The sequence below is a fragment of the Triturus cristatus genome, chromosome 3_1 (assembly GCF_964204655.1).
Source record: "Triturus cristatus chromosome 3_1, aTriCri1.1, whole genome shotgun sequence".
NCBI lineage: Eukaryota > Metazoa > Chordata > Amphibia > Caudata > Salamandridae > Triturus > Triturus cristatus.
This window is the reverse complement of record NC_140583.1, coordinates 921,165,689-921,192,272: the sequence shown is the minus strand read 5'-3', so window position 1 is coordinate 921,192,272 and position 26,584 is coordinate 921,165,689. Positions and strand designations below refer to the sequence as shown.

Here is a 26,584-nt window from a genome sequence, read left to right as displayed (position 1 = left end):
AACCCAATTACCCTACCCCACCCACTACAATCTACCCCACTCTGCTCTAATCCACTCCAATCTTCCCCAACCCACCCCATTCTAGTGTACATTCATCCAACCCACTACGCTCCAGTCTACCCAACTCCACTTCATTCTACTCCAGTCCAATTGGCCTCACTTCATTCCCTTTTACCCCGCTTTACTCCAAGCTCCCCTGCGATCTTTTCAACTCTGCTCCAATCTACTCCAATCTACCCCACTCCAATCTACACCACTCCAATCTACACCACTCCAATCTATCCCACTTCAATACACCTGATCTACCCCACCCCAGTCCACCCCAATCTACCCTCCTCAATCTACCCCACCCAAACCAATCCCGATCTACTCCACTCCAATCTGCTCCGCTCCATTCCAGTCTGCCCCACTCCTCCCCTGCATTCTACTCTACCCCACTCCAATCATCCCTCTGCAGTCTACTGCTCTCCAATATACCCCACTCCATTCCAATCTATCCTATTCTAATCCACCCAGTCTACACCACTCCAATCTACCCCATTCCTCTCTTCCAGTCTACTCACTTCACTCTTCCCCAATTAATCTTACTCCAACCCAATTTCGACTCTACTCAATCTATCCAGCGCCACTCCAGTTGATTACAGTCCATACCACTGTACCCCAATCTACCTCACTCTATTCTGCTCTACCCAATCTATCCTACTTCACTGCAGTCTACCACATGCCGCCCAAATCTACCCCACTCAAGGCAAATCTAACCCACCCCATCCCATCCCAATCTACCCTACCCCACTCCACCCCAAACTACCCTACTCCAATCTACCAGTTCCAATCTGCCCCACTACAATCTACCCCAGTCTACTCCAGTGCAATCTACTCCACTCTACCCCACCCTAACTCAATCTACCCCCTCTCCATTCCATTCTAGCCTACTATAACCCATCCAATGTACCCCACTCCAATCTATCCCACTCCAATATATCCCACTTCACTCTATCCCAGTCTTCCCCGATCTACCCCACCCACTCCACCCCAGTCTACAACACCCCACTCCAATCTACCCCACTTTATTCTATCCCCACTCCAGTCTACCCCACCCTCCTCACAAAATTTTAGCCATGCTGAACAGCAGCCACATTAGTGTACATAATGGATAAAACACATTGCCAAAGCCAGTACCTCTCGCATAGGTGAGACCTATTGGCGCTGCCAACGCTTGTTGTTTTTGTTCTACATAAACCACCTAGAAACATCTTTGCTGAAAGGCATAGTAGATCTCCCAAAAGGTGTCAACCACTCAATTCTCTGCATCGTCTCCTCAAAACGTTTTGCCTTTTTCCTCAACCTTTGCTTTTTCATTTTTGTTGACATTGACTGTGCACTTCACCACTGCTAACCAGTGATAAATAGCTTGTGCTTACTCCTCTAAACGTGGTTTGATTGGCTTACACCTGATTGGCATATTTAATTTACTTAAGACCCTTGTAGCGTGGTATACTACATACCCAGGGCCTGTAAAATAAATGCTACCAGTGGGCCTGAAGCACTGGTGGTGCCACCCACTTAAGTAGCACCTTAAGACATCTCGCAGGCCTGCATCTGCAGCCTGAATGCAGTTTTACACTGCCATGTCGACTTCGCATTAAAACCCCCTTGCCAAGCCTTAAACTCCCCTTTTATTACATATAAGACACTCCTAAGGTAGGCCCTAGGTAGCCCATAGGGCAGGTTGCTGTGTATTTCAAAGGTAGGACATGTACTTTTAAGTTTTACATATCCTGGAAGTGAAAAACCCCTAAATTTGGTGCGGCCTACCCCTCCCATTGGATAACATTGGAGAATCCTTATTACATGTAATAAATAATCTGTAATTTCCAATTAGGAACGCTTATCGATGTCTTGTTTGGTGTCTTTGGAATTGTAGTGAAATACCTTATTATTGGTGAAGTCTGGTGTTTTATTACAGTTTTCAAAATGCCACTTTTAGAATGTTGCCATTGTTCTGACCTTAGCTCTTTTGTGTCTGTAGCCTGGCCTGGGTCACATGACTGGGTGTAACTGACAGTTAGACTTTGTGAATTCCTCCTAGACAGTCGTACAATAGAGGTGTTAGCTATGCCTGAACGGCCAACTGCTGGCAGGATGGGAGTGGTGGAGCTGAGCTCAGCCCCACTTGCAACTGAATAGCCTCTGCTCTGCCTTCACGCAAAGGGCCTAACAACTCCACCTTGGCACTGCAGCCAGCTAGGAGCCAGGATAGGGGAGTCGGGAAATTCCATGCACGTTAAAGAACTTTCCTAGAAGCTTCTCCCATCTAACAGAGGAAGGGCACCAGGGTATAAAAATAGGACCTTCGGACCCACTCTTCATTTCACTACTGGACCTGCGGAAGGACTCTCAGAGGACTCCCTGTTACTGTGACCTGCTGTGCAATCTGCTGCTGTACCTGGAAGGACTGCTTTGTTGTCTAGAGCCTGCCTTGAACTTTCAGAGGCCAGCCCTGCCCTTGAGTCCTGCATCTTCACCTGAACCCAGGTCTACCAGTGTGACTCCAAGTGGCAGTTTGCTGGCCTCCTGTTCAGAGCCACAGGAACACAAAAGGCTCCCACCTTCTTGAACCCGCACCTGGACCCAGCCTGAGTGAGTTCTGAATCCCCAAGAGTTGACCCACCTTGCTGGGTAAGTCCAGGGCCCTTGGTTGTGGTGCTAAAGGTGCCCAGATGGCCAAATCCCAAAACTGAGGATTTAGAAAAATGTTGGCAAACAAATGCTCTGAGAACCACGAGGAGACTGGGACCAACCTACTCGCCTATCCGACCGAGGTGTATCACTGACCACATTGACTGAGTGGATTCACCCGCTACATTCTTCTCTGCTGCAGCAAATCCTTTTCAGTGGTCTTTCGCCAAAGAGGTATCCGACCTTGTGGAGCTGTCTTTGGCTACAGCCCTCTGCCTCGTCCCCCTGAAGATTTTCAACTCCCATTTCGACTGCTTAGTCCGAACATAGAAATTTTCACCACAGCTTCGACCCAAGGCCATCTGATGATGATATCCCCTCCTCGCGCACCTCCTGGCAGCCTTGCCCCACTGAACTTTACCATCTCAGACACATTTTCTTAGAATTTCTTCTAAGTCCAAAGTTAAATGCTGACCGGGTAAAATCTGCTTCTTGTATCCGAATTGCGCTCCATCGCGGTCGGACATATTTTTCTACTTGGACCTGGTTTCCCGCAACTAGTAGTCCATGGTTGGCGCTTTGATCTTTTAGGCGCTAGTTTTTACTAAAAACTTTAACAGTTCATAACTTTGGTTCTATGTATTTTTTTTTAAACCTATTTCATTTGCATTTAAGTATCAGCAATACACACTCCTTTCTTATCCTGTTCATAAACGTTTCCGGTTAACAGTTCAAGGTGCTATTCCTAGTTGAGTAGCTGGCATTCTGTCTATACCCCTTATCTCGAGATAAGTTCCACCGTACTACGCAGTATCAGTTGCAAGGTTTCGGTTCTATGTATTGCGGTCTTGACATCAAATAACTTATTAAAATTTGCTCTGTTACCCAATGCATATCTGGAATAAGCCTCTGTTCCTATTATTCAGCTACCTTTCAGTTATTATATTTCAGACATAGGCCCTTCTATAATATATCCGGCCAGACTACTAGTCTAACATCTGATATAAGGTTTTAGTGTGCTTTTCGACTTTGCATAGGATTCTCATTCAAAACCTAGAAATAGTGATTGTCGGGTGAAGCATCACCTCGGAATTACTGGTGAGGGTAAGATGTGCATTGTGAAACTCCACAGATGGATTTGTGTTTCACTATTACCCCATGTCTGATCGCACATTTGTTTAAAAACAAAAACTGACGTTCACAGATTACATTTTCTGTTAAAGAATTTCCTTTGTGCCTTGGCTAAGATGCTTCCTTGATCAATTGCATGGTTCCTGAAAGTCTCTGTTCATGATTGATATAACATCTGTACTTTAAAAAAATGGAGTCACCTGTTTCCTTCCATAATTACAATATGACTTGTTGCAGCTTCTGCCAGCACTATAAAGAAAGCCCTATTTTATGTCCATAATGCTCATTGTCATGGTGTGCATGCGTCTTCCTCTTTAGTGTGTGGGTATTAAAATTATTTAAATTAACTTTGTTGCAAACATTAATAAACTACACACAGCCATTGGCAGAACAGCCAAGATCATGCATCGCGAGTGACATCATGCACGTTTTGCATCAGCAGGCAGTCACGGCAATGATTCTCCTTTTTTTTCATGCTGACAGTGGATCACGGCGGTGTCCTCTGGACAATAACACCTTGTGTCGACAATCCTCTGTGGGGGATCTGTATGTGTTTAAGAGCACAACTTGTCCTTACTTGTTTCTTAAGGTCAATTGAAGTGTGATGACATCAGGGGAGATAGCAGCACCGGAACACCTGTGTGATAATGGAAGACAGCCAGAAAGTCGGGCTCCCCCTCCCCAAGGACTTTGATCATGCTGACACAATCCACAAAATCCTCTTTCACCTAGAGCGTGTCCCACTTGTCACTGCTGGAGTGCTTAATTGATTGGAAGCAAATCATTCAGCCAGGGAAGTGTGTGTGATCCTCCTCTCATTCACTGGGTGAAGGAGTTTCGCTATGCGGAACTCCACAAAGTGACAGAAAATCTCAGCGGAGTTCCGCAAGTGGCGGAGTGCAGTGCGAACTGCCATTCACGCTGGTCTTCCTGCCACTCGGGTAAAATTTCTACCCGGGCGGCAGCTCGCACTCGCAAACTTACCGTTCGCGAGCAGGGATAAAACTGCACTGCACAATGCGGAGCGGAGTTTTCTCCACTCAGCGAGCTCCATGGAGCGCGGAGTGCAGAAAACTCTGCGGGCAGAGTGCACCACCCAGGTTGTTACCTTTGCGTGTTGACTCTGCTGTGATTAGGTAGCAGGACTATGAATATTCAATATTTCTTCAGCTTGTTTAATATTTTTCAGTGCTGGTTTATCACCATCTTCACTGGTTATGGAAAATGCTTCAGTGAGATATAGATAACTTTGTGACTCACCCTGATATCTGCTTCTTAAATTTCACTTCCAATGCAGTGCACCACTCAGGGCAGAGCTATAAATCTACAAACTGTCATTAGCTGATCCAAGGGCACATGGTCTTAGTCATTGCTGGCAGGGACCATATGAGTGCCATGACTGCATGTTGGCATAACCTGTGTGCCCTTCAGGTTTGCCAGCGGCTTGACAGCGGCAGGGTCATCTGTCTGGCAGGATGTCAACGGATGCTGCTTCAGCAGATTCTCAGAGCTTTTTCCTCATAACTGTAACAACATTGAACTGGATATGGTCTTTTGTCATTTGAAAATTCACAATTATTCACCTTCCGTATTTTAAATCCGAATTAGACCATCTTCAGGTGTTATTTTTTAATTGTGCCTTTAGAACTTCTACAAAAATGAGATACAACTGTTTGGATTACGTGTTTTAAATAATGCAGTGTAGGTCAGCAAACTTTTCAGACACAGAGCAGTGTGCCAACCTTTCATCTGTTGACCCCTGGATTGATAATGACTATTTAAAAGATAATCCTTACTAACACATACATGTTAAAGACCTAAATGGTTTCCTGGTTAAGTACCTTTTAGGTTGCACAGGTGGAAACCTACCCCATCTCTGTGAAACGAGTAAAGAATAGGAGTGTGGTCAATGATGTGTCACTACAACGTAGAATCTAGAGGATTGCAAAGAAGGGTTTCTTCCATCTAAAAGTTTGAGAATATTGCTGCACTTTCTTAGTCAATCCATGGGTCCAGGATATCAGTGACCTGGTAATGATCATAATTAGCTAATCTAAAGCTATCTATAGGAATCTCGCTAAGTGTGTTTTACTGAGACTGCAGACCTCACAATATGTCCCATTGTGGCCTTTGGTATAGGGGCCATCTGAGAACTGCAATTAGATCCTACCTACTCTGGAAAATATTCTCTTAAAAGCATTGCATCTGCATAACGTGCCTCAAGTGTCCCTTAAGGAAAATTATATCTTTATATTGTACTCTTCTGAAGCCACAACTTCTAGGAGCTTACTATCTTTGTAAACACATCTGGTCCACTGATCAACTGGTGACACATTGAGGAAGAGCGCTGTTTATTACCACTAATCATATTCTCTGTGAGTGAATCTAATGCATTTATTGATATCTTATTTCAAATCCAAGAATAGGAGCATGGTCTGTTCTCAAGGACTTATTGACAGTACTACTCCATACTTCGCTGTAATGCTGATACACCATGTGTAGACATGTCAGAGTACATATATGCCCGAGGTATACATGTATTGTCACTGTTTCTACTAAACAATAAAAATGTTGTTAAATGGAGTAAGAGCCCTGCAAATCTCTGGCGTTATATCGAGACTCCCTAGAATGTTTGACTAAGATGTGATCCAAACTTCATCCCTTTCAGAAAAGACTTGGAAATTGAGCTGCTCAAGGTTGTCTTAAACTGAGTACCCTCCAGATTTATGGGTGGGATTGGAGAATGTCGGGTGCACCTTACTTCTGCAGCTGGCTGGACTCTAAATCCTCTTTCTCATATGCAATCACAATATTTTGCTTCTAGTGAGGCACAGCCTATTTGAGGTATCTCAATCCCTGTCTATTGGATACCAACCCAAAAAGGCCATTCCAGAAGTGATCAGGAAGGCCTAAAGGGAGGATCCCTTATCTGTTTAGGCTGATAAATGCTGAAAGGAGGTGACCCTGTACCCACCTCCCCAGAACCTTCCTTCATGGCCTATTCTCCTTAGTCTTACCTAGGAAGGATAGAAGGTGTGCTCACCAGTACCACCACATCAAACCATTAAGAAACTGGAGACAGTGTTTTAGCATTGACAGCTAAAAGTAGGCTTGGTAATTCTAAATAAACTCTGCATCGCATAACATTCTTTTAGCCACTAGAAGTCATACTCAATGAACTCATCATCATCTCCTTTTCGTTTGCCTATGACATCTGTAGTGAAGCTTTCAGATCGCTCCTGGATATCCTTAAATTATCTTTCACCTGATATGTCTTCTCAGACTATCACAACTGAACAGGCACTACTGTTACAGCAGAAACCAAATCTAGATTATGACAGCCTTACAAGCCTACTACCCTATCCACCAGCACCATTCATGGGAAACATTATTGAGAAGGTTGTTTCCAATCAGCTGCATGGGAAGTTCAAAAGCAGTCTGTATTCAGGCAATAAAGCAATATAGAGTGTAGTGTGGATTGATTGAAATAATACATCTGAGAATGCAACATATGATAATCCAAAATGCTGAAAGTCTCTTTGCTAGAAAATTCATTTTTGAGAATGGCAGATATTGTCCAAAAAAAACCTTCTGGTATACCCATTGTTTATTAACCTTAAATCTGACATTTTTGTGATTTATTGCTTTACTTATTAAGAAGTGCATGGAAATAGCATTGAATCGGTTTATTAGCAGAAATATGTTGATGATTCGTCAACGCAACACAGATAGTCTTAAAGTCCAGACATGAACATCGCAGTTGATTACAGAAAAAACTGCTCCACAGTTTCAAGTTGAACAAATCTGGTGAATACAAACAAACGCTGCCTTGAGTTTCAAAGGTTTCTTTCCTCAAAATTCCAATGAAGTAACTAACTCAGTGGTTCAAAGATGAGCCACGGGCAGATTTATTGTAGTGGAGTGGAAGTAAGAGAAACTACACACATTCAAATAGAAAGTGTTCCCTTCTTCTTCAGGAGGAATAACCCAGAGCTGCATCAGCTGTGGAGTAAACAGTCGCTCCACTGTCCCGGCACTCAACCGGTAGTGGGTAGCCCAATGTAAGGCATCACATTCAATCAACCTGGTTCTTGTTCCAGACATTGTTGAAGAGCTCTTGCCAAGTAAACTTGAGAACATGTCTAACTCCGTCCTCGATCTCAGGCCCATTAGTTACTGCTCAAAACCAGTAATCACTTGCTCCGTCATGCCAGATCTCTCATGCAGGTCAGTTTTCAAATGTTGTATAACCCAAGAAGGGCCCTCATGTGAGGTGACATCGAGCACCTCGGGTGGTTTACACCCTGGGTTCCTCTTTCTACTACTGGATGTTGCTGCAGGGCTGGAAAAGATGTTCACCTTTCCCCTCTTGTTCCTGTCATAATGGCTTCTGTGAATTGGTGAGGAAGAGAGTTTAAGAAAGGCACCTCAGGGGCTCAGTCTCAACTCGGCAGGGTTTATGGTTTGAGGGACACAAAGGCATACTCTCCAGTGGCTGCAGGTGGGTCAATCCCCACAGCGAAACAATAACGGGGCTGCCCCTGATGCTAAACTGTATTATTACCGAATCTTCCTTAAAGAGAACTTTTTTCAACCATCAGCTCTTCCCACTTCCTTGTCCTGTAACCCATTTACTCTGACTGTTGCACCCAGTTAGTACAGTACTTCCTTGCTTGGTAGACTGGTGTGTGCAATGCAAGTTTCCACATTTGTTTTACATTCACGTACAACATAATTGATTATCAAACAAAATTCGGCAAGAGTCAAATGGAAGTACAATTTGAGAAGATTACAACAAAATTGTAGCCCATCCCATGGCATATCTGCAGTTATAACCATTCTAGGTATGGATTCCTAAATGGCCCAGTAAGTCAGACCACCCATTGCCAGCCATGGTCAGTGTGATAGTGTTTACATATAACCAGCTCCAGATGCCAAGAGCAGCTACAGCCATAAGTGTGCCTAAGCTCGTGGCCCACTCTAGGCTAACACAAAGAGTGTGTGTGTGACCCAAACTTGCCATTGGATCGCAACTCATTATTGTTATTTAACTTTATACAGCATACTTGCAAAGACTCAGGCGCGTCATAGGAGCAGCCCGTGGGGGCAGTTGTCTGAGTCGACACATCCTGTCCCACAGCCCCGGGGATCCCACGCCCCACCCCAGATTAGCAAGTAACTTTTCAGTGGTAGCCTTACATCTTCGAGGCAGGGGGAGCGGAGCATCGTTTATTTATATGCTGAAGTTGTTCATTAATGTATTTTAAATCTGCGTACCAGCTGTCTTGCATAGGTGTGCTGCTCCTGCCCAGGACTTGGCAGCCTCTCTTTTGGTGTACAGTAAGGCTATTGTTGTAGATCCTATTGTTTGTCAGGGTGTCTTTCCCTAGCCCCAATAAGCATATTCTAGGATCGGGGGTCAGTGGTGCACTCTTCATTTTTTAAAAATGTATTTGTTGTATTGCACATTAAGATTTAATTAATATGTAGATGTGATGCCATCACCTTTGAATCACGAATTTCTTTCACCTGTTATTGGTATCCGGTTTTGCTTTCTCGAAATATTTGCCATCCTTCCCATCGCCGGTATATTCATTTTGCTGTCTCTTGGGCTTTTACTGTTTTGTCATTATTTTGCGTTGACACAGGCCTACTTTAATGTAGCTATAAACGAGTTGTTTTCTTCAGTATTTGTGTGGATTAGGAAGTGACCGAATTGCCTCCGTTTAATAAACCAGCAGTAAGAACAAGTGTTAATGGTTAAGCAGAATGTGGTGTACAGGCAATATGAATACCACACAGATGGTTTTCTTAATGTGTGATGTGTGCAATGGGTGCGCGGTGTGTGTCAAAGAATGCGATAATTGATATTCTTAACGTCTAGAATTAAAATATTCAAGTTGACAATATACTTCCTTTAACTTGTGCCATTTCAAGAGATTATTTCATGGTAAATTTGTTGCAGTTGACATGCGTAGACTTTCTTAAGTTGTTAGAGCTTTGTTTTGATTTGAACCGAGGCATTGTCGCAGTATTTATTATTTAACAGTAGTATTTCTTCTCACTGTAGCTTCTCTCATTTCTATTCCAGATGTGCCATCCACTGGTGTCAGTAAACCCAGATTGTCTGACGGAGCCTACCCCAATATGTACCTAATGCGATCTGAGCCAGAAGCTGCCACGTTGTATTCGCCAGAACAAACATCTCTGCACGAAAGTGAGGGTCTGTTGTATGCATTTTAAATACTAGAATGTGCTCCCTGGATTGGTTGCCGCCGGAAGTGTTCATTAAACAGTTTTATCACATTACTTTTCTCTTTTCAGGATCACTGGGCAACTCCCGCAGCTCAACACAAATGAATTCTTACTCTGACAGCGGATACCAAGAGGCAAACAGTTTCCATAACAGCCAGAGCGCGGGAAAGACTGACAGGCCGCAGCACACATTCCTGGGGTCTGCCAACAACCATCTTGTGAGAAGCTCGAGAGCTGAGGGGCAAACCTATACGCAGGTACGGTGATGGTCGCTGCCTTATCTTTTCAGTGCTCAGCTGTGGCTTGTAGCTCCTAACTGCAGTAAACGACTCGAATGTTTGTATCGCTCCCCCCCTACTATTCTAACTTATTGACAAATTGGATAAAACTGTAACTATGATTTATATTAATGCGTGGAGTACTTCATTTAATGTCTGAAATCTTGTGTTTAGCACTCTTGTAGTAGTTATGGTTCTTTCTATTGCAGACTGGTACATAATTTATTTTATTTATTTTTTCCAACGTAACAGTACTGATTTTGATCAAACTAGGATGGGTAAATCAGTATGTAGTATGCAGCACTGCTGAGATTCAAGACCAGTGCTCAGACTGGGATGCCATCAGTGATGTCATCAAAGGCGCTATGAGGATAAGCATTGCCTGAAGCAAGAGTAGGTGGAAGTTATGCTTCCTTCACTACTTCGATTTGAGGATTTGGGGAAGTTTGAACTGTTTTTTACATTGCAGATTGAAGGTTGCATAGCTAACCTTAGCTAAGGAATTTTACGGGCATTTACATTTCATGTCATTACTTGAAGGTATCTCAACAGATAATTTTTTGTGCAATGTCTAATATTTTTATATTACTTGGCACATCCCCTGTGGTAGGGAGATAAGCTGAATATCTGTTCAGTTAACCTTTTTCAAAAGATTTAACGCGTTTGTCGTGATATTATGTGTAAAAGAATAATAAAAATCCCAAACAATCATGGAGAGTGGCTGCGGCTGCTGTCTTCGTGTACTAGACCTCTCAGTTTGTCCGCTTGTTGTCTCTGCTGTACAAGTCTAGTAAATATGACCACAACCTGTTGTAAGCATGGGCTTGACCTATGGCAGTACTCTGCGTTTGGTTAGACCTGTGTGGTAAGCTGTAATGGTGGTGTCTGCATGCAGTTCACGTTTTGGGGTTCCAGGTAGTAAATGCAGACTACGACTTGCATCCCTGCCCCACTTTTTGCCCCTCCTGTATAGAAAACACTAACTAGCCTGCAACTGCAGTACATGTGTACTGCACCTGTTGAGCACCATTGATTAGAACTGCAAGCTGTGTGGTCTGTTGCTTGATGGATTTATGGTGTGATTATGTGACTGGCAAGACTAACTGAACAAGAGGCATTGAACATTTTATTGAGTGATAATTTCCATGTTTTCGACTTTCTGGATTGGTAGATTAGCTTTGATGTGTTGAATGTGTTGTGTTATAGTGCTCAATATGTGCATCTTGGACTTCCAAAGTATGCTTTTAAGGTCGAGCCTGGGCAGCGCATGCGCTGCTCTGCGAGTCATGCTGTATTAGAGTATGGACTTGAAGCTCCGCCCACATTTTTTATTGGCTTATGTCATTAACATTTGTAAATGCTGATTCGTTAACAGGCTTCTTAGTTCCTCCTTAGTACTGCCTTGTCTTGATTTGTAACCTCCCATGAGGACTAGCCCTTTTACTTCTGTTATACGGTATGTCTTATTTAGTCTGTAAGCACTATTTTCTTTCATGAATTTCTCCTACTGCAGGCACGACATGCTTTCCTGCAACATTCAGAGTTTTAGCTATTGGCATTGTAAATGACAATGCCTTTTATTCATGTGTTGATTATCAAAACAAATGAATAAAACTCATTGCCATTTACAATGCCAATAGCGTAAACTCTCGCAAATGCGAGACCCATTGCATTGCGAATGCTTGTTTGCTGGTAGACGCCTTTATTTTGTAGACTGGATAATTACAAAGATATTTGCCCATAGATAGCAGTTTGGCATCCGCTTGAAATAGCCCTTATTACAAATGGTTTGAAATTTATAAAAAAGATTCCATGCACGCATACAAAAAGTTTTGTGTCAGTAAATCTACTCCCCGAAGTAGAAAGTGGGCATTGCAAGGCAGAAATGCCCTGAAGATTTGTGCATGCAAAGGCTTACTTTTTTGGTGGCCATTCACCAACTCCTTCCTTCCCAGCCTCGAAATGGTAGAAAGGAATTTCTCAAAGTTTAAAAAAAAAAACAACAAAAAACGTTTGCTGGGAAGAAAAAATACAATTGTGCACATTTGACTGTCTTTAGCACTTGTCCTAGCAGTTACACATGCACAACAGGCGTTGTGTTGTCATAGGTACAAATTCACAATGGATTTCTATCAGTAGTCCTTAAAAGAGACAATTGTTGGAGCTTTCCAGGAACACCTTTAAAAATTATTTTGAATCGCTTAAATTCGATAATCTCCACATATGCGAGGTCAGAAACCTGCAGGTTTGCTTTGTTAATGAATCTAGATCCATGACAATACTAGAACATTACCAACATATTTCTGGGATTTGAACGATAAGTTGATTCAAGAACGGGTACTACTGATTTTGTGAGATCATTTCCTGTGTTCAGAAGCACTGCAGCTATGGCTGTCATGACTTAAGTGGTGACATTTCTTCTTCTGTTATGAAAAGTTTTTTTATGACATTGGAATTACTCTAAATAACTATGATCTGATGTCTTAGCCTATAGGTTTGCTGTAACTTAAGTGCCATGACTATTCTGTTAGTCAGTAAGGGCTCTCTACAGCTTGAGTGATAGCCGTGCGGTCTAAGATATGAGATTACAAAATGTTGTAGCATTTAGTTTTCGTAACCTACCAATTTTGAGTAGATTTTTAAGGCTTGAATAGTAATTAAAGGGGAATGGAAGATATAAGTAAAGGAAGATTATTTTTATCTATAATGCTAAATTAACGTGTGGAATCATTAAAACTTGAAGTCATTCTTTGTGTTTTTTGTTCTATTTCTTTTTAACAGCCATTGGTGAATATTGCAGCCAGCCGAGCCATGAGACGTGTGAGTTCAGTTCCAGCTAGACCACAATCTCCAAACTATGTTGTGGGTACGGGGATTTCTCCATCAAGGGGATCATTGAGAACTTCTCTAGGCAGTGGATATGGTTCTTCAGTTACAGATTCACGACCTCTTAATGCATCCAATGCATTTTCCTCCACTACGTTACCTGCTCAGCGACCAGCATCTCCATACACTACACAAAGATCACCAGCAGCTGTGCGACGGATTAGCTCTGTCCCTACAAGGCAGTCAAGTAGCAACAGTGGCATAACCTCACCGTACAAAACATATGGGTCATCTGGCAGAATTGGCTCACCCCTTACTTTAAGTGATGCACAAGAGAACATAAATAACCCATCTCAAGCCCAAGTTGGATCTTCATCTCCCAAACGCTCTGGTATGACTGCAGTGCCTCAACATTTGGGGACTTTACAGAGACCTGTTCATGACATTGATCAATATGCACAACAACAGTATGACATCTATGAAAGAATGGTCCCATCTCGTCCCGATAGCCTTACAGGTTAGTATAACGCTCATGTTAAAAAAGCAGCAGCATGTTGTATTGAGTCGTGCAGGTTGAAAAATGTGCGATGTAATTTTGTTTATTTTTAGATCGCATAGTCCTTATATACTGTGTTTCGAAACATTGCAGGGATATGTCTCATTAAGTCTATTCGCTGTGTTGCTATCCAGAGTATTAGATTTGTTGCTGCCCTTTAGCTTCTGGAGTTCAGTAAGTATAGTAAATAACCTAACTGATATCCAGCTCCATCTCTTCCCAAGCTCCTGGGACTTTTTGGATACGGCTTATACAAACAGTTCGGATCATGTAACCTTTCGATAAGATTACTCCAGGTATTCCCTCCTGTGCCTCCTTTTCCTAATAAATCTGGCATTATTGAAATTTTTCTGATTACTGAGATACTATTCCTTTCAACTTTTGCACCTTTGTGGATCTTGCACCATCATAGATATTCCACATTGAAGGTTTTGATTTATTTCATGTTAAAGTTCCTCTTGTTCAACTGTTTCAGTGGGCCTAGTTCCTCTTTTGGTCAAAGTTCAGCTGTTGCTTGCTTTCTTGAAAGCAGTTCTCTGCTTCATATCCTCACGCAGCAAACCTTTGCTTAAAAATAGTTTGGTGAATCTGTTTCTGCCTTCTATCCACAGATCCTCACCTTTTGAATATTTTCCAAGCGTCCAACTTGATCTAGAAACCTTTCCATAGTACCTCTGTGCATCGGAAGTTGGTGCTGTGTGGCTCTGCACTTATGCCATTCCACTCCGGAAGTGACGTGCATGGATATAAGCTCCACTCCTGCATGCTGACATCAGTTCCTTTCATTCCTCTACCAGAAACAGATCTGGAGCTTCACATGACTCTGAGGCCCCGCCTTTAAGATTATTCTTAACAATTTTTTTCAAAAATTCCTCTAGTGTGCAAGGGATGTCACCTCCTAAAACTACAGGTTTTAAACCCTGCAAGGACTATCACAAGCATATGTCGGTGACAGATCCTTACCAGGTTTGCCTGTGGTGTCTGGGTTGAGATAAAACTCCAAGACATGCAGAGACTGCGTGTTAGTAAACCCGAAGGTCATTTAGGAACATGAGGCACAATTTTGTCTTCAAGTAGATGAAGCGTCAGTACCGCTCTAACTCCAGCTCCAAAGCCAAGGCTCGATTCCCAGTCCTGCTTCCTTTCCTGGAGTCTACGGAACCACTTTGGAGGCCTGTAATTGTCTCTCTCCAAATCCGTCATGCCATTCCCACTCCCCAAATGAAGTGCGAGGTTAGGGCCAACCGTCTAGCCCTTGAAGTCTGCTGACTTCGGAGCCATTTCTGTAGCTGATTCTGGCACAAGCAGAGATTGGGCACCTTCAGCAGTGCCACGCCAGATTGAAGAGTTCCACACAGTTATGCTCCGGCTCTTTGCCGACTCCCTTTGGTCTGACTTTGGTCCCTATGCATCCGAAAGACCTTACAACTGCACTATCGCCGATTAATTTGCCCTCCTCACCAGCTAGACCCTCCAAACCACTTCTGCCCTCATCTCCAGTACCAACGATGCTCTCAGAGTCCGTACCCATGGCAGGCCCCAGGTATGTCCATGTGAATGCTGACCTCGCCACCTGAAGAGGTGGCCCAGATTTTCCCCTCAAATGACAAATTGATGCCGGTCCGAATTCGACCTTTGCAGTCAAATCTGACTTTACTCACGTACATTAATAAAAGGCAAGCAAGATTCTTTGCATTCCCTTTTTGGGACCGACTCCTACAGCAGCTATGACCAGGGTGATGAGTTCGCTTAGCCCTTTCAAAAGAACAATTGGTATGAGGACGTGCAGGAGGTTAGTGGGCTCAATACCACCCCACAAGCAGCCCTTTTCTCCCCTCTCGGCCCAGACACTGAAGAATCTACCTCCTAAGCTATGATTGTGTAGGGCAGCTGAAGTCCCTGACTTTCAGCTACCCAACAAGGAGGTAAAAATACATTTATTAACTGATTTCCTGCAAGTGGACCAGACTGCTTCTGAGCCCCTTCTCCCTTTCAATGAGGCCCTGACTAAAACCCACTTAGTGGCTCAAGCCAAGCTTTGCACTGGTCCCCCAGTTAACAGGCAAGTCACCAGGTGCCATTGCCCTGCTCCAGGCGACCAGGCCTTTTTGTCGCAACACCCTTCTCCAGAGAGTATCTTGGTGCAGCCTTCACCCACCCGGCCCAACCCCAACAATTTCTCTACCTCTCCCCATGATAAGGAATCAAAGCAAATGGAGACATTTGTGAAGCACCTTTTTTGCTCAGCCAGTTTGGGCTCATGGTCAATCAATGTCTTCTGTTTGTTAAGTTGTTACACTCATACCCTCTGGGAATTGGTGGCTCAAGTTCTCCCTGATTTACCAGAAGACCTTTGCCCTGTCCTTTTGCAGGCAATTCAAGATGCGGCAAGTTCACAATTTGTTGTGAGTTGGAAACCATAGACTCCATTGGACAGTTCACAGGCACCAGCATTGCTATTCATTGCCATGTGTGGCTTACATTCACTGGGTTCTCTGGCGACGCCCAGTCTTCTCTGATGGATGTGACCTTACCTTTGATGGGACTCGCCTGTTTGGAGACAAGGATGTCTCTGCCCATGAACATCTCAAGGAGAGTATGGCCACTGCTCACTCTCTGGGCCTCTCTACACAGCCTCGACAAAATTCCTTTTGCAGCTATGGCTGAGGTGTCCCTTACCACAAGCCTGTTCCACCCCAACAGTTTCATGGGAGAGGTTGGGGTGCCTGCAGCCAAGGGCAGCATGCTGCTCAGTCCACCGCCCCCTACGCTTGGAGCTCCACCTGCCAAATCTTTTTAGTATTCCCGGTGGGAGGCCATATCCATTGGTTCTATACAGGCTGGCTTGGCAATCGATGACGTCAGATAGGTGGGTCCTGCAGAACGGCCACAAAGGTTATGCCTTACCCTTCCGTGCTTCCCAGCCGCACCTTCCACCTAGCGACTAATGGAGGACCATCTCTCTATTTTGCGACGGGCCCTTTTGATCAAAGGGGCTGTCGAAAGGGTGCCAGCCCCAGAAGTTACGGCGGGGTCATTATTCTTGCTACTTTCTGGTGACTAAGAGGAATGGAGTTCTTCAGCATGCTCGAAAAGCATCCTATTAGTGCCTTCTTCTGGAAGGAGAAGTCACAATGCTCACCTTGGCCCAAGTCTTGTCTACTCTTCAAACAGAAGGGGAATGGGTGCACACTGCTTTTCCTCCCAGCAAAGTTCACCCCTTTGCATGATGGTAAATGCAGTTCTTCACTTTAAATGCTTACTTGAATTTTTGCTGACGTTTTCCACCACAGTTGCTGCAGGTTAGTGCTGTGAATCTCTAGACACATATATTTATGCATATTATGTAGACCCTCCAGGATTTCACGATTTGCAAAATCTTTTTACAAAAGTACCCGGTTCGTGGTGGGAGCGGAATATTTTCAGTTCGCCAGGCTCTCCTTTGGCCTCACCAGCGCCCCTCGGACAATCATGAAGTACTGGCTGTGGTGGCAGCACACCTTCGGAATTCTGGGGTGCCAGTCTTCCCCTACCTTGGCTGTTAAAGGCAGGCTCACCCCAGGCAGTCATCCGCCACCTCCAGACTACGGCAATTTCCTGTCCTCTTTAGTGCTCACTTTAAATGTGCTTAAGTCACACCAGACTCGTTCTCAGATGCTCCAGTCATATGAGCCATTCTGGACACAGTTCGGTTTCGTGCTTTACCCCGAGAAGGAGAGTCCAAGACATTCAGGCTAAGATCCTGATCTTTCAACCTCAGTCCTGCATTTCATTGAGGTCAACTCTGAGCGGCTAGAATTGATGGCTTCCTGGTCAAGCTTGTCAGGTGGCATGTGCAGTCTCTGCCACGCAATTTAAAGACCCAGTTGACAAAACTTGAAAGGGACATCTCCCACCATGTTCAGATGTCAGCGGAGACTATGAAATATCTGCAGAGGTGGCTACTGGGCCGCGATTGGGTCAGCGACAAACTGTTCTCCTTCACCATCCAGAGCTGACAGTGGTAACAGACGCGTCACTTCTGGTCTTTGGTGACCACCTGTGAGAGGTGGAGATCTGAGGCTTCTGATCGCCTCTGATCTCCGGTGGAGCCCTGACTCCATATCCACCTTCTGGGGCTGAGGGTCATATGCTTGGTGCTGAAAGCCTTCTTGCCATCCATCAAGGGGTGGCTGGTACAAGTGCTCACGGACAGTGCCACCGCCATGTGGTACCACAAGAAACACAGCAGGTTGGGTCATGAACCTTGTGCGCTGGCTGAAATTCAGCCTCCGAAAGGACTGTGCTCATGCTTCCAGGCCAAACCTGCTACTACTGCACTCTCACGTGAAATACCTGTCCTAGACATATGCCAGGCTGTTATGTGGGTGTTCCTCCGTACGTTCACAAAGCACTATTGTTCGGATGGCCATGTCTGCAGAGTAGGGCGCTTTGCCTGTTCAGTCCTGCCGGACTTTCGGGTTTGAGTCCATTCAGAGCCCGCCTCCTTTGGTATCTATTTAAAAGGTGAGGAATCTGCAGCTAGAAGTCTCTTATCAGAATAATAAGGTTTGCATTTATATGGTGCTTGCTACCCCTGATGAGGTGTTGAAGCACTTTTTCGACAAGTAGCATGCTACTCCGGAAATCAAAAGGATTAGTGGTGAATTACTATAGTGAAATATGAAAGTAATTTGAGTGGTTGATATGTTAGTCAGTTATTTGGATTGAGAAGGAATAGTGGAGGGATAGAAGAGGGAAGGGTCTAGAATCTTTTTTTGTTTGTTTTAGTTCATAGCAGTAGGAGGGGGTTTGGAATGATTAAAGGGGAGCTGGAAGTTTTGGGATGAATAAGAGAGTGGAGGTAGAGGATATATTGATAGAGGTATAGAGTGAGGAAAAGGGTAGTGCTTTGGATATGCAGAATTTGAAGAAAAGTAAAAAATATGTAGATACATAAGGAGGTAGTGTATGTAGATTGAAGATGCATTTGGTAAATTCCAGCTTTTAAGTGTTGTACTTCAAATTGTTTTTTTTTTCATTTTTGTTGTTGTAATTTAATAGTGAAGCACTTGCAGAGAAATAGTTATAACAGATTTACTTATTTGCGCAGTCACTTATATACATGATAAAAAACATAGATTAATTTAACTGTCAGTAAGATTTACATTCGTTACGCAGAACTAACAGATATTTAATTTTAATTAAAACCTAATTATTATACACGTTTATACAAAGCAATACACTTATACATATCTATAGTCCAATTAAATGCTTGTATGCAGAGGGATATGCTGTATATTTCTGTTTGCGTATGGTGGTTATGTGGGCAAGAGCCCATTTTTGAGTAGTTTTCTGAAGATAAGGTGGTTATCCGTGGATCTTATGTTAGGGGTAAGAAGTTCCATAGTTTGGCTGCTTGAACACAGAAGGATGTGCCACCAGTGATTTTTTTCTTGAATGTTGGGATTTACATGAGTTGTTTACAGTGTGCACCTAACCAAAAGGCAGCCGAGCACAGTACAAAGTTAGAGGCTTTGCATCCATACATGATTTGAACTGTCAATGGTTTCTAAGAGTGAAATTGAGCTGTAACTGCATTGTGGTGTAGTGTTCTTCATAGAGCGTGTTTTAAGCTCTTTCCTAAATTGAAACAGGGTCAGGGCAGGGCTCATGGATATTGAAAGGTTATTCCAGATCCTGAGTGCAAAGATGGAGATGGCCTGTTAAATTGTGTTTTTTCTATTCTGCATTTCACCTTCTCATACGTATGCCTAGAGGCACTAGAGATGACCAGAAAGGCAAGAATGCCGATAGATTACATTACTGTACTTTTTCATTAGAAACCAATATTCTAGAGAAACTATTTGCTGTTTGCTGCTTGCATGCAAGTATCCCAAGCCTGGCTGGGCTTAAAGATGAAATGACTTGCCTCAGAAAGGTTATGCCATCCATTTCAACAGAGAGCACAATCTGTACTAAGCCTTCGATGGTCTCGCTTATAGCAGGATCTCATCTGGGAACCATTAAATAAATATTAAATGCTAAACATGTTAGATATAAAACATGCTGCATAATGACTTCTATCCAGAAATTGCACCTTATAAAACCAGTAATATATTCTTTATTGCACATTCACATGTAAATAAAGGTCTATCAAATGCTAATTCAGGTGTGTTATTAAAATAACCCCTGTAGGAGACCTCTCTTTTTTTCCCCTCGCATGCAAACTTCTTTCAGGGCACAAATTGGATAGCAAGGGGGAGCAAGAGTGGCTAGACCGCTAGGAAAGCATAGATTAGTGCTGCGAAAAATAATAGTGATATAACAAACCTGCGCAGATTAGCTACGTCTGTTGTTGTACCAGGTCTCTTTCACTCTAATTCTATTTTTTGCTTCCTATTTAACATTGCATGTTTTCGGTTTCTTAAGAATCCGCGCCTGAATTTCTTTTTATTAGCATGTAATTCCTTATCGCACATGATTCTAGTACTTAGTGTTCAGCTCAAATAGGTTCTGTGTAAAGTGTTCTGACACTTGCAGTAGTGCACGAGTGCTAATTAAAAAGGGTAAATAAAAATGAATAAATATTATTTCCCCATATAATACTATAGACTCTTACTCGACAAGCCACATCCTATAGTATCTATTCAGTCAATTCAAAAACAAAACTTTGAAAACGAAGTCATCATAGAAAGAGCAACAGATCTGTTTTAGATACAGGGACGGGTACCATCCAGAATGAGGAACTTTAAGAAACATTCTCTATACTAACTTCTTGGGATAGCCAAGGAAGGCATGGGGGGGGAGTGCAACAACATTGAAAAGCAACATGGAAGAACATGGTTGCACAGAAGGAGCAAAAACATGGGAGGGTAGCGACGGAAAGGAGGCTGGAGGAAGAGGGTAAAGATTGGGGTTGCCAGTGTACTCGACTATTAACAAATATATGTTAATTGAAGAAAAAAAAAAGTTAGTGATGTTCTATTTAGGTGTTGAAATCAGATGAAAATCGAATGTTTAACAACCACAACATGACAGAATTTCACAAGTTAGTTTACTGAGCTAACTGTAACTTGCTCCCCTGCGATGCCCTGCTTATGACCTCTCATATTACATCACTCGTGACATGTTAAATAGCATAGTTGATGACATTACTGATAACACCACTGATTACACCACACTCATTTACAGCATAGAGTTTCTGTGTGTGCTCATGTGATTGCATTACATGGAATTAACATAAACCCTGGAGGTAAGTGTGATTGTGCATGTTGAGTCTTATAGGGTGCACCGTTTAGAAGTCATTAAAGTTTGGGGTGCAGGTAGTAGTCCATGTTAAACGAGGTGAACGCTGAACACACCTGATGTGGATGGCAGACGTATGTTTTAAAATAGGTTGTGGCTTAAAGCCAAAGCCTGTTGCAAAAACGTCTGTGAGACAGGCCAAAGCTCTAGTTGATGAACTACCAGTGCAATTCTGTGCATGTGCCCCTATAAAATATTTGTAAAACAGTGCTGTAGACAAATTCTATGTAACAAGGACATTTATAAGGTGTGTGCATTTATTTCCAGAGCTTTGCTGAAGATTTCAAAGTATTGCAGACTGATGACATGTAGAATGTAGTGGCTTATCTCACTCTGGCGTTTATACCATGGAGCCTATCTCAGGAATGTGTAAAGTGTATTTTACTGAATTACTCAGGGTTGTCTGTAGGGGCAGACAGAAGATTTTTTTAGTGACAAATGCATACCTGCCAACCTCGACTTAAAATTAACGTTCATGTGAAGTCTGTAAGAAGGTAATCTCGTCAGGCTGACAAGAGTGCAAAGTCTTTTTTGGATGGTGTACAAAGGTGAAAAAAAGGGCGACTCTAATAAGGTGTATGAGGTATTTTCTTTATTAGATGGGTAAATACCAGGAAAAGAGTCACATGCACCAGATGTGGGTGACTAAACAGATACGCTGTGTGTTCAGTATGTGTTCGAAGGATTTGCCCATTATAACATGTTTGGTGATAGAATATTGACCACGGGTGTAGCGTGTTGAATTACTTCAAGTCCACAAAGTCTGTAGAACACTGTCACAATGGCTGGATGATGTAATCAGTGACGTCCTCAATTATGTCATTTGAGGTGTCATCAGTGATGTCATTTAACATGTCATGAGTGATGTAATATGCAAGGTCTTAAGTCGTACTGAATAGGAGACACACAAGTTATAGTTAGCTCAGTAAACTATAACTTGTGAATTTCAGTGTGCTTTTTTGGGAGATGTTCTAAACGTTAGTTTTTATCTAATTTCAGCTCCTCACTATAACATCAATTTATTTCCAGTGAATTGCCAGGGATTTTTGCTTGTATTCAAACTTGAGCATACACCCAACCCCCTTAGGCAACCTGCAGCCAGCTCCACTACTGCGCATGCATTTTGGCCGTGCAATGTGGGGTTAGCTGCAGGGCCAGGTCAGGCCTGTGACCAAACCTCGCTCAGATGGCCCCTGTAGGGATTGGTCGGAGATAAGGGGAGAAGGGTCTGAAAATTAAGAACATTCATTAAGGAATGAAAGCATCTAAATTGCAAACAACCTTGTTTTGAATTTGATAGTTTGCCTTTTCAGTGTATTGATCTAGGTCCAGTGTGGTGAAATTAATACATTCCATGGATATATTCTTCTCACTGTCACAATAATAATTTGTTGTCATATTGCAAAGGCCTACCTAGATAGATGCCTCATCTTTTCTCTGACTTAACATTATAAATGCATTCTTTGAAAAGGCTCTTTTATAGATCTTCTGAAAATAACCCATGTTTGCACCCAGTGCTTAATTTTTATTTTTTATTTTAAGAAACAGGAAAAATTTCTGGCCCAAAGAAAATAAAAATTTGCAATTTTGGTGTCAAGAAATGTGCTTGTATTACACCAGCCATGGTAATCCTAAAAGGCCTACCGTTAAACTTTGCAGTACATTTAAGAAAGCCTCTATTACATACAAGGCATTGCAACAAGGCCCTTTGGAAGACCTGCATACAAAAGTAGCCTATCTGGAAGGAACAGTTCTTCCAGAAGCAAAGTGCTTCTGCATTCAGAGATCCAGATCTTTGAAAAACATTTCACCTTAGAGCGCCTTTTCTCTGGAAAAGCCCCCAAGGTATGGAATTCTCGGTCAAGCCATATCCATCTTCCTAGTTTACTGAATGAATTTAAACGGTAGCCAAAGAGTCATCTTATAACGTAGCACTAAAATCTCCGGATTGTGGCTCTTTTCACAGCCAAAGCTTGACTCTAGTTGGCCCAAGAGGAACATTAATTTGGTAGACTTATTACAGAGACAGTGGTTGGGACAGGGAAAGCATCCTATTTACCTGAATTAAGCTTTTTGGGTTTCAACCATATACGGTGGCAGGATGACTTAGGATAATGTCACCCAAAACGTATGTTGGCCCTTACAGAGATACTATTTGCAGATTGTTTTTTTTCCACTCTTGCTTATGGAAGTGAAGAAGTAGCAACTCAACTCTTTTGTGAACAGAGTTTCCACCTCAGCAGTTCGCTTGAACTTCCAAATCTGGCAGTTACAGCCTGTAAAAAATGACTACAGTGTCTGTTTGGATTGGTTCTGGGTCTGGTTGCAGCTAGCAATCATATATAGCTAGCTTGTGGAGTCTCCAAGTTGTTGAGTTGTAGGATGAGGAATTCTTAAAATTCTTACAAATTTGTTCCACAGGTCCTTTTGGCCCTGCCGTACATCCAAAAGTCTGGCGCACCCACTCTGAGTGCATTGATACATAAAGTATTTTTTTTAAAGTGACAGAGATAAACACACACACTATTTCAGTGCCAAAATCCTTGAAGCTGAATCAAATTGGCTTCCCCAGGACACAAAATATGCATCTTTGAGCAGACTCTAGTCGTTGCTGTGCTAAACATGGCTCATTGAATTAAGATTGATAAAGCAAATGTATTGACGTAGATTGAATATCAACCTTGAGAAATATTCAGTACTAATAAAAGTTAGAAATTGAAGATCACAGTAGTATGCTTTGAAGAATCTCTAGACCTTTATGCATTTCCCAAGAAGCATTGGTAAAAGTGGTTCTAGCAGGCATTATCCTCTACTTACTCTGCTTTACTCTTCTGTACTATGGTATAGATATATGGTAGTATAACATTTAAATTGCCCCAGTCCTGTTTCAAACAGCATTGTAGAAACCCCAAGAAAGAGAATGGATCTTATCTATGAACGGTTTAGGAGCAAGAACCAATCTGGACTGACCATCGGATGTCCTTGTTTATATTTAGCGCTTCAGTCACTTTACAAAGGTTATGCCCATCCCTCTTTCACAAAGATACATTCTGGCGAAAGATATCTTTACTGTGAAGGGGATGGCAGCTCTAAATCTGGAAAAATGTCTTGCATTTCAGAACACAAATCTTCTTTAATAAACTTCACAGTCTCTGATGGAGAAAACTGATGAATTAGTTTGAAATTATGTCATCATGCATTCATATGAGACCCCTTCAGAAATGGCTTAACAGTCTGTGGTCAGAGGCATTCAGGCACTTCAGGGTTCTAGTGACTGTGGTGCAGAGAAGAGACATCCACCTACACTGATGGACACTTATTCCTTAGTCAGCAGGGTCTTCACAGATACAGCTCTCATATTGGCTATTATTAAAGATGTTTCCCAACCACTGTGGGGTGATGGGTGCTTAGTGAATATTTGAAATGAAATGGCAATGGCCTGAAGCAATCCCAATAGTAAAATATCATTATGTTGCAGTCAGTAGGCCTGTCTGTGAAATAGCTTCAGCCTCAGACGCAGAGCAGGATGGTCAGCTTTTGATTGACAGCTCAACTATAATTTTCTAACTGAACAAACGAGGTGGAAGAAAGTCAGTGTTCGAGGCATATGAGCTGCAGATTACACACTATGCATAGATCGCCGTCTGGTGTTGGGTCTGAATGTTTGCACTTGTTTTTGTACTGGAAAGTCTTTGGAAGTCATGAGGTATGTGACTCCTCCTTAGGATCATAGTGCGCATGGGCATCGGCTCCATCCTCAGATTGTTTTTTTCCGCCATCGGGTTCGGATGTGTCTCTCGCACTCCAGTTCGGAACCGTTACCAATTCCTGTCTCGACGCGCAATCCTTCACCCTTTCGACGGTATTGTCTCGAACGCGAACCCTAATTAGCACGCATCTCTACCAGTCTTCGATTCCGGTCGTCGAAGAAGGCCTTCGGGCCGACCCGAGCCTTGGCATCTGGCTCATGGAAAGGACGCCTTTCAAAAAGTGTCCTCGATGTGGGTCGAAGTTTCCCCACACCGATCTGCATGAGGTGTGTAACTTCTGCCTCTCTCCCGAGCACAAGGCCAGAGACTGTCCCGCTTGTGCCTCCTTCCCCTTGAAGAGGACCATCCGGGATCGACGAGCTCGAAGGACCATGGCTCGCTTGTCGAATTCGATCCCCGACGACATCTTCCTGGAGGGCGTCGATGTGCCAGAGGAGCGGGTCGAAGAAGAGCTCATCAGCGCCTCCGAAGCAGATGACTCCGACGTCGAAGAAGTGACTCCAGCTCAACGGGTCGTAAAGTAAAGACGTTGACCCTGACCCACTCCCTACAACAACAAAGGCTTCGGTCACACCTTCGCCTTTGAGCTCAGGTGCACACCGACACACTGCTTCCCATGCCCCGCCCTCCGGCCCGACAAAGAAGCCTACCAAGCCTTCCGGTGACTGGCTCGAGTCTGCCTGCCACCGGTGCCCAAACCCAATCATCGGCACCGAAAAAGAAGCCGCACCCCTCCTCTGGGCTGACCGGCACTTGCACCCCGAAGCCCTCTGCACCGAAGACTCCAACCAGTGACTCCCCGGCACCGAAAAAATACTCTGAGCCGACGAAGAAGCCACTCCCCAAAGGTTCGGACACACGCTCTTCGGAGCCGAAAAAAGCATTGACACCAAAGAAGCACACAGAGACTGACAAATCGCATGGCTCAAAGCCCAAAATCGCTCCGCAGCCAGCACCGAAAAAGCCCTCGATGTCGACACCGAACACCCAACCTTCTTCAGAAGAGCTTTTTCAACCAGACCATCAACAACATTTTTTAACTAAAGATCCTAAAACTGGTCAATTGACTCTCAGTTCCAGAAAAAGACCACTGGACATGCCTGCACCAGCTCCACCACCTAAAAAGAGGGATATAGCCACATCACCTCTTAGGGTACCTTCTCCACCTCCTCCTCCACCTCCCCAACCTCGTTCTCCTACGCCATCCCCTACACCGGTAGATGACGACGACACATATGACACAGGGGACGGTGACAACAACATGCCACTAGATGACCCCAGTCCACCAGGCTCCCCTGACCCCTGGGATGACTATAATACGCCTAATGTCCCACAAGAGGACATCTACCCCTCTAGGCCTTCCCCACCAGAAGATACCATGGGGTTTAATCAGCTAATACACCGGGCTGCCCAGTACCACGGGGTCGACCTACATACAGAACCGGTCAAAGACAATTTTTTAATGTACACTTTCGATACCACCCAAAGGTCCACATCCACTTTACCCATGCTCAAAGGGGTGATTAAACACGCTACCGAAGTATTTAAAGACCCTGTCAGGACTAGAATCATCAATCCTAGAATTGAGAAAAAATACAAAGCTGCCCCTACAGACCCAGTTTACATTAGGGGCCCTGTTCCATTAGACTCCATGGTGGTCTCAAATGCTAGGAAAAGGGCTAATTCGCAGACAACAGGTGATGCAGCTCCGCCCGACAAGGAGTCTAAACTACTGGACGCCTCTGGCAAAAGAACAGCGTCCCAGGCAGCTATTATTTGGCGCATTGCAAATACTCAAGCTC

At 43.5% G+C, this 26,584-nt stretch overlaps 1 protein-coding gene across 5 annotated transcripts in view; it reads left to right on the top strand.

Annotated features, from left to right (window-relative positions):
* Window positions 1–26,584, top strand: part of PKP4 (plakophilin 4) — a 693,496-nt gene that overhangs the window by 426,808 nt on the left and 240,104 nt on the right. For 3 of the 5 annotated variants that reach the window (XM_085645509.1, XM_085645506.1, XM_085645507.1), the window contains 3 exons: window positions 9,902–10,033; window positions 10,135–10,322; window positions 13,125–13,686. In XM_085645509.1, coding sequence (XP_085501635.1) covers window positions 9,902–10,033; window positions 10,135–10,322; window positions 13,125–13,686 — 882 coding nt within the window. The remainder of the gene's footprint in view (window positions 1–9,901; window positions 10,034–10,134; window positions 10,323–13,124; window positions 13,687–26,584) is intronic. The other 2 variants (XM_085645508.1, XM_085645510.1) reach the window with 1 other exon arrangement.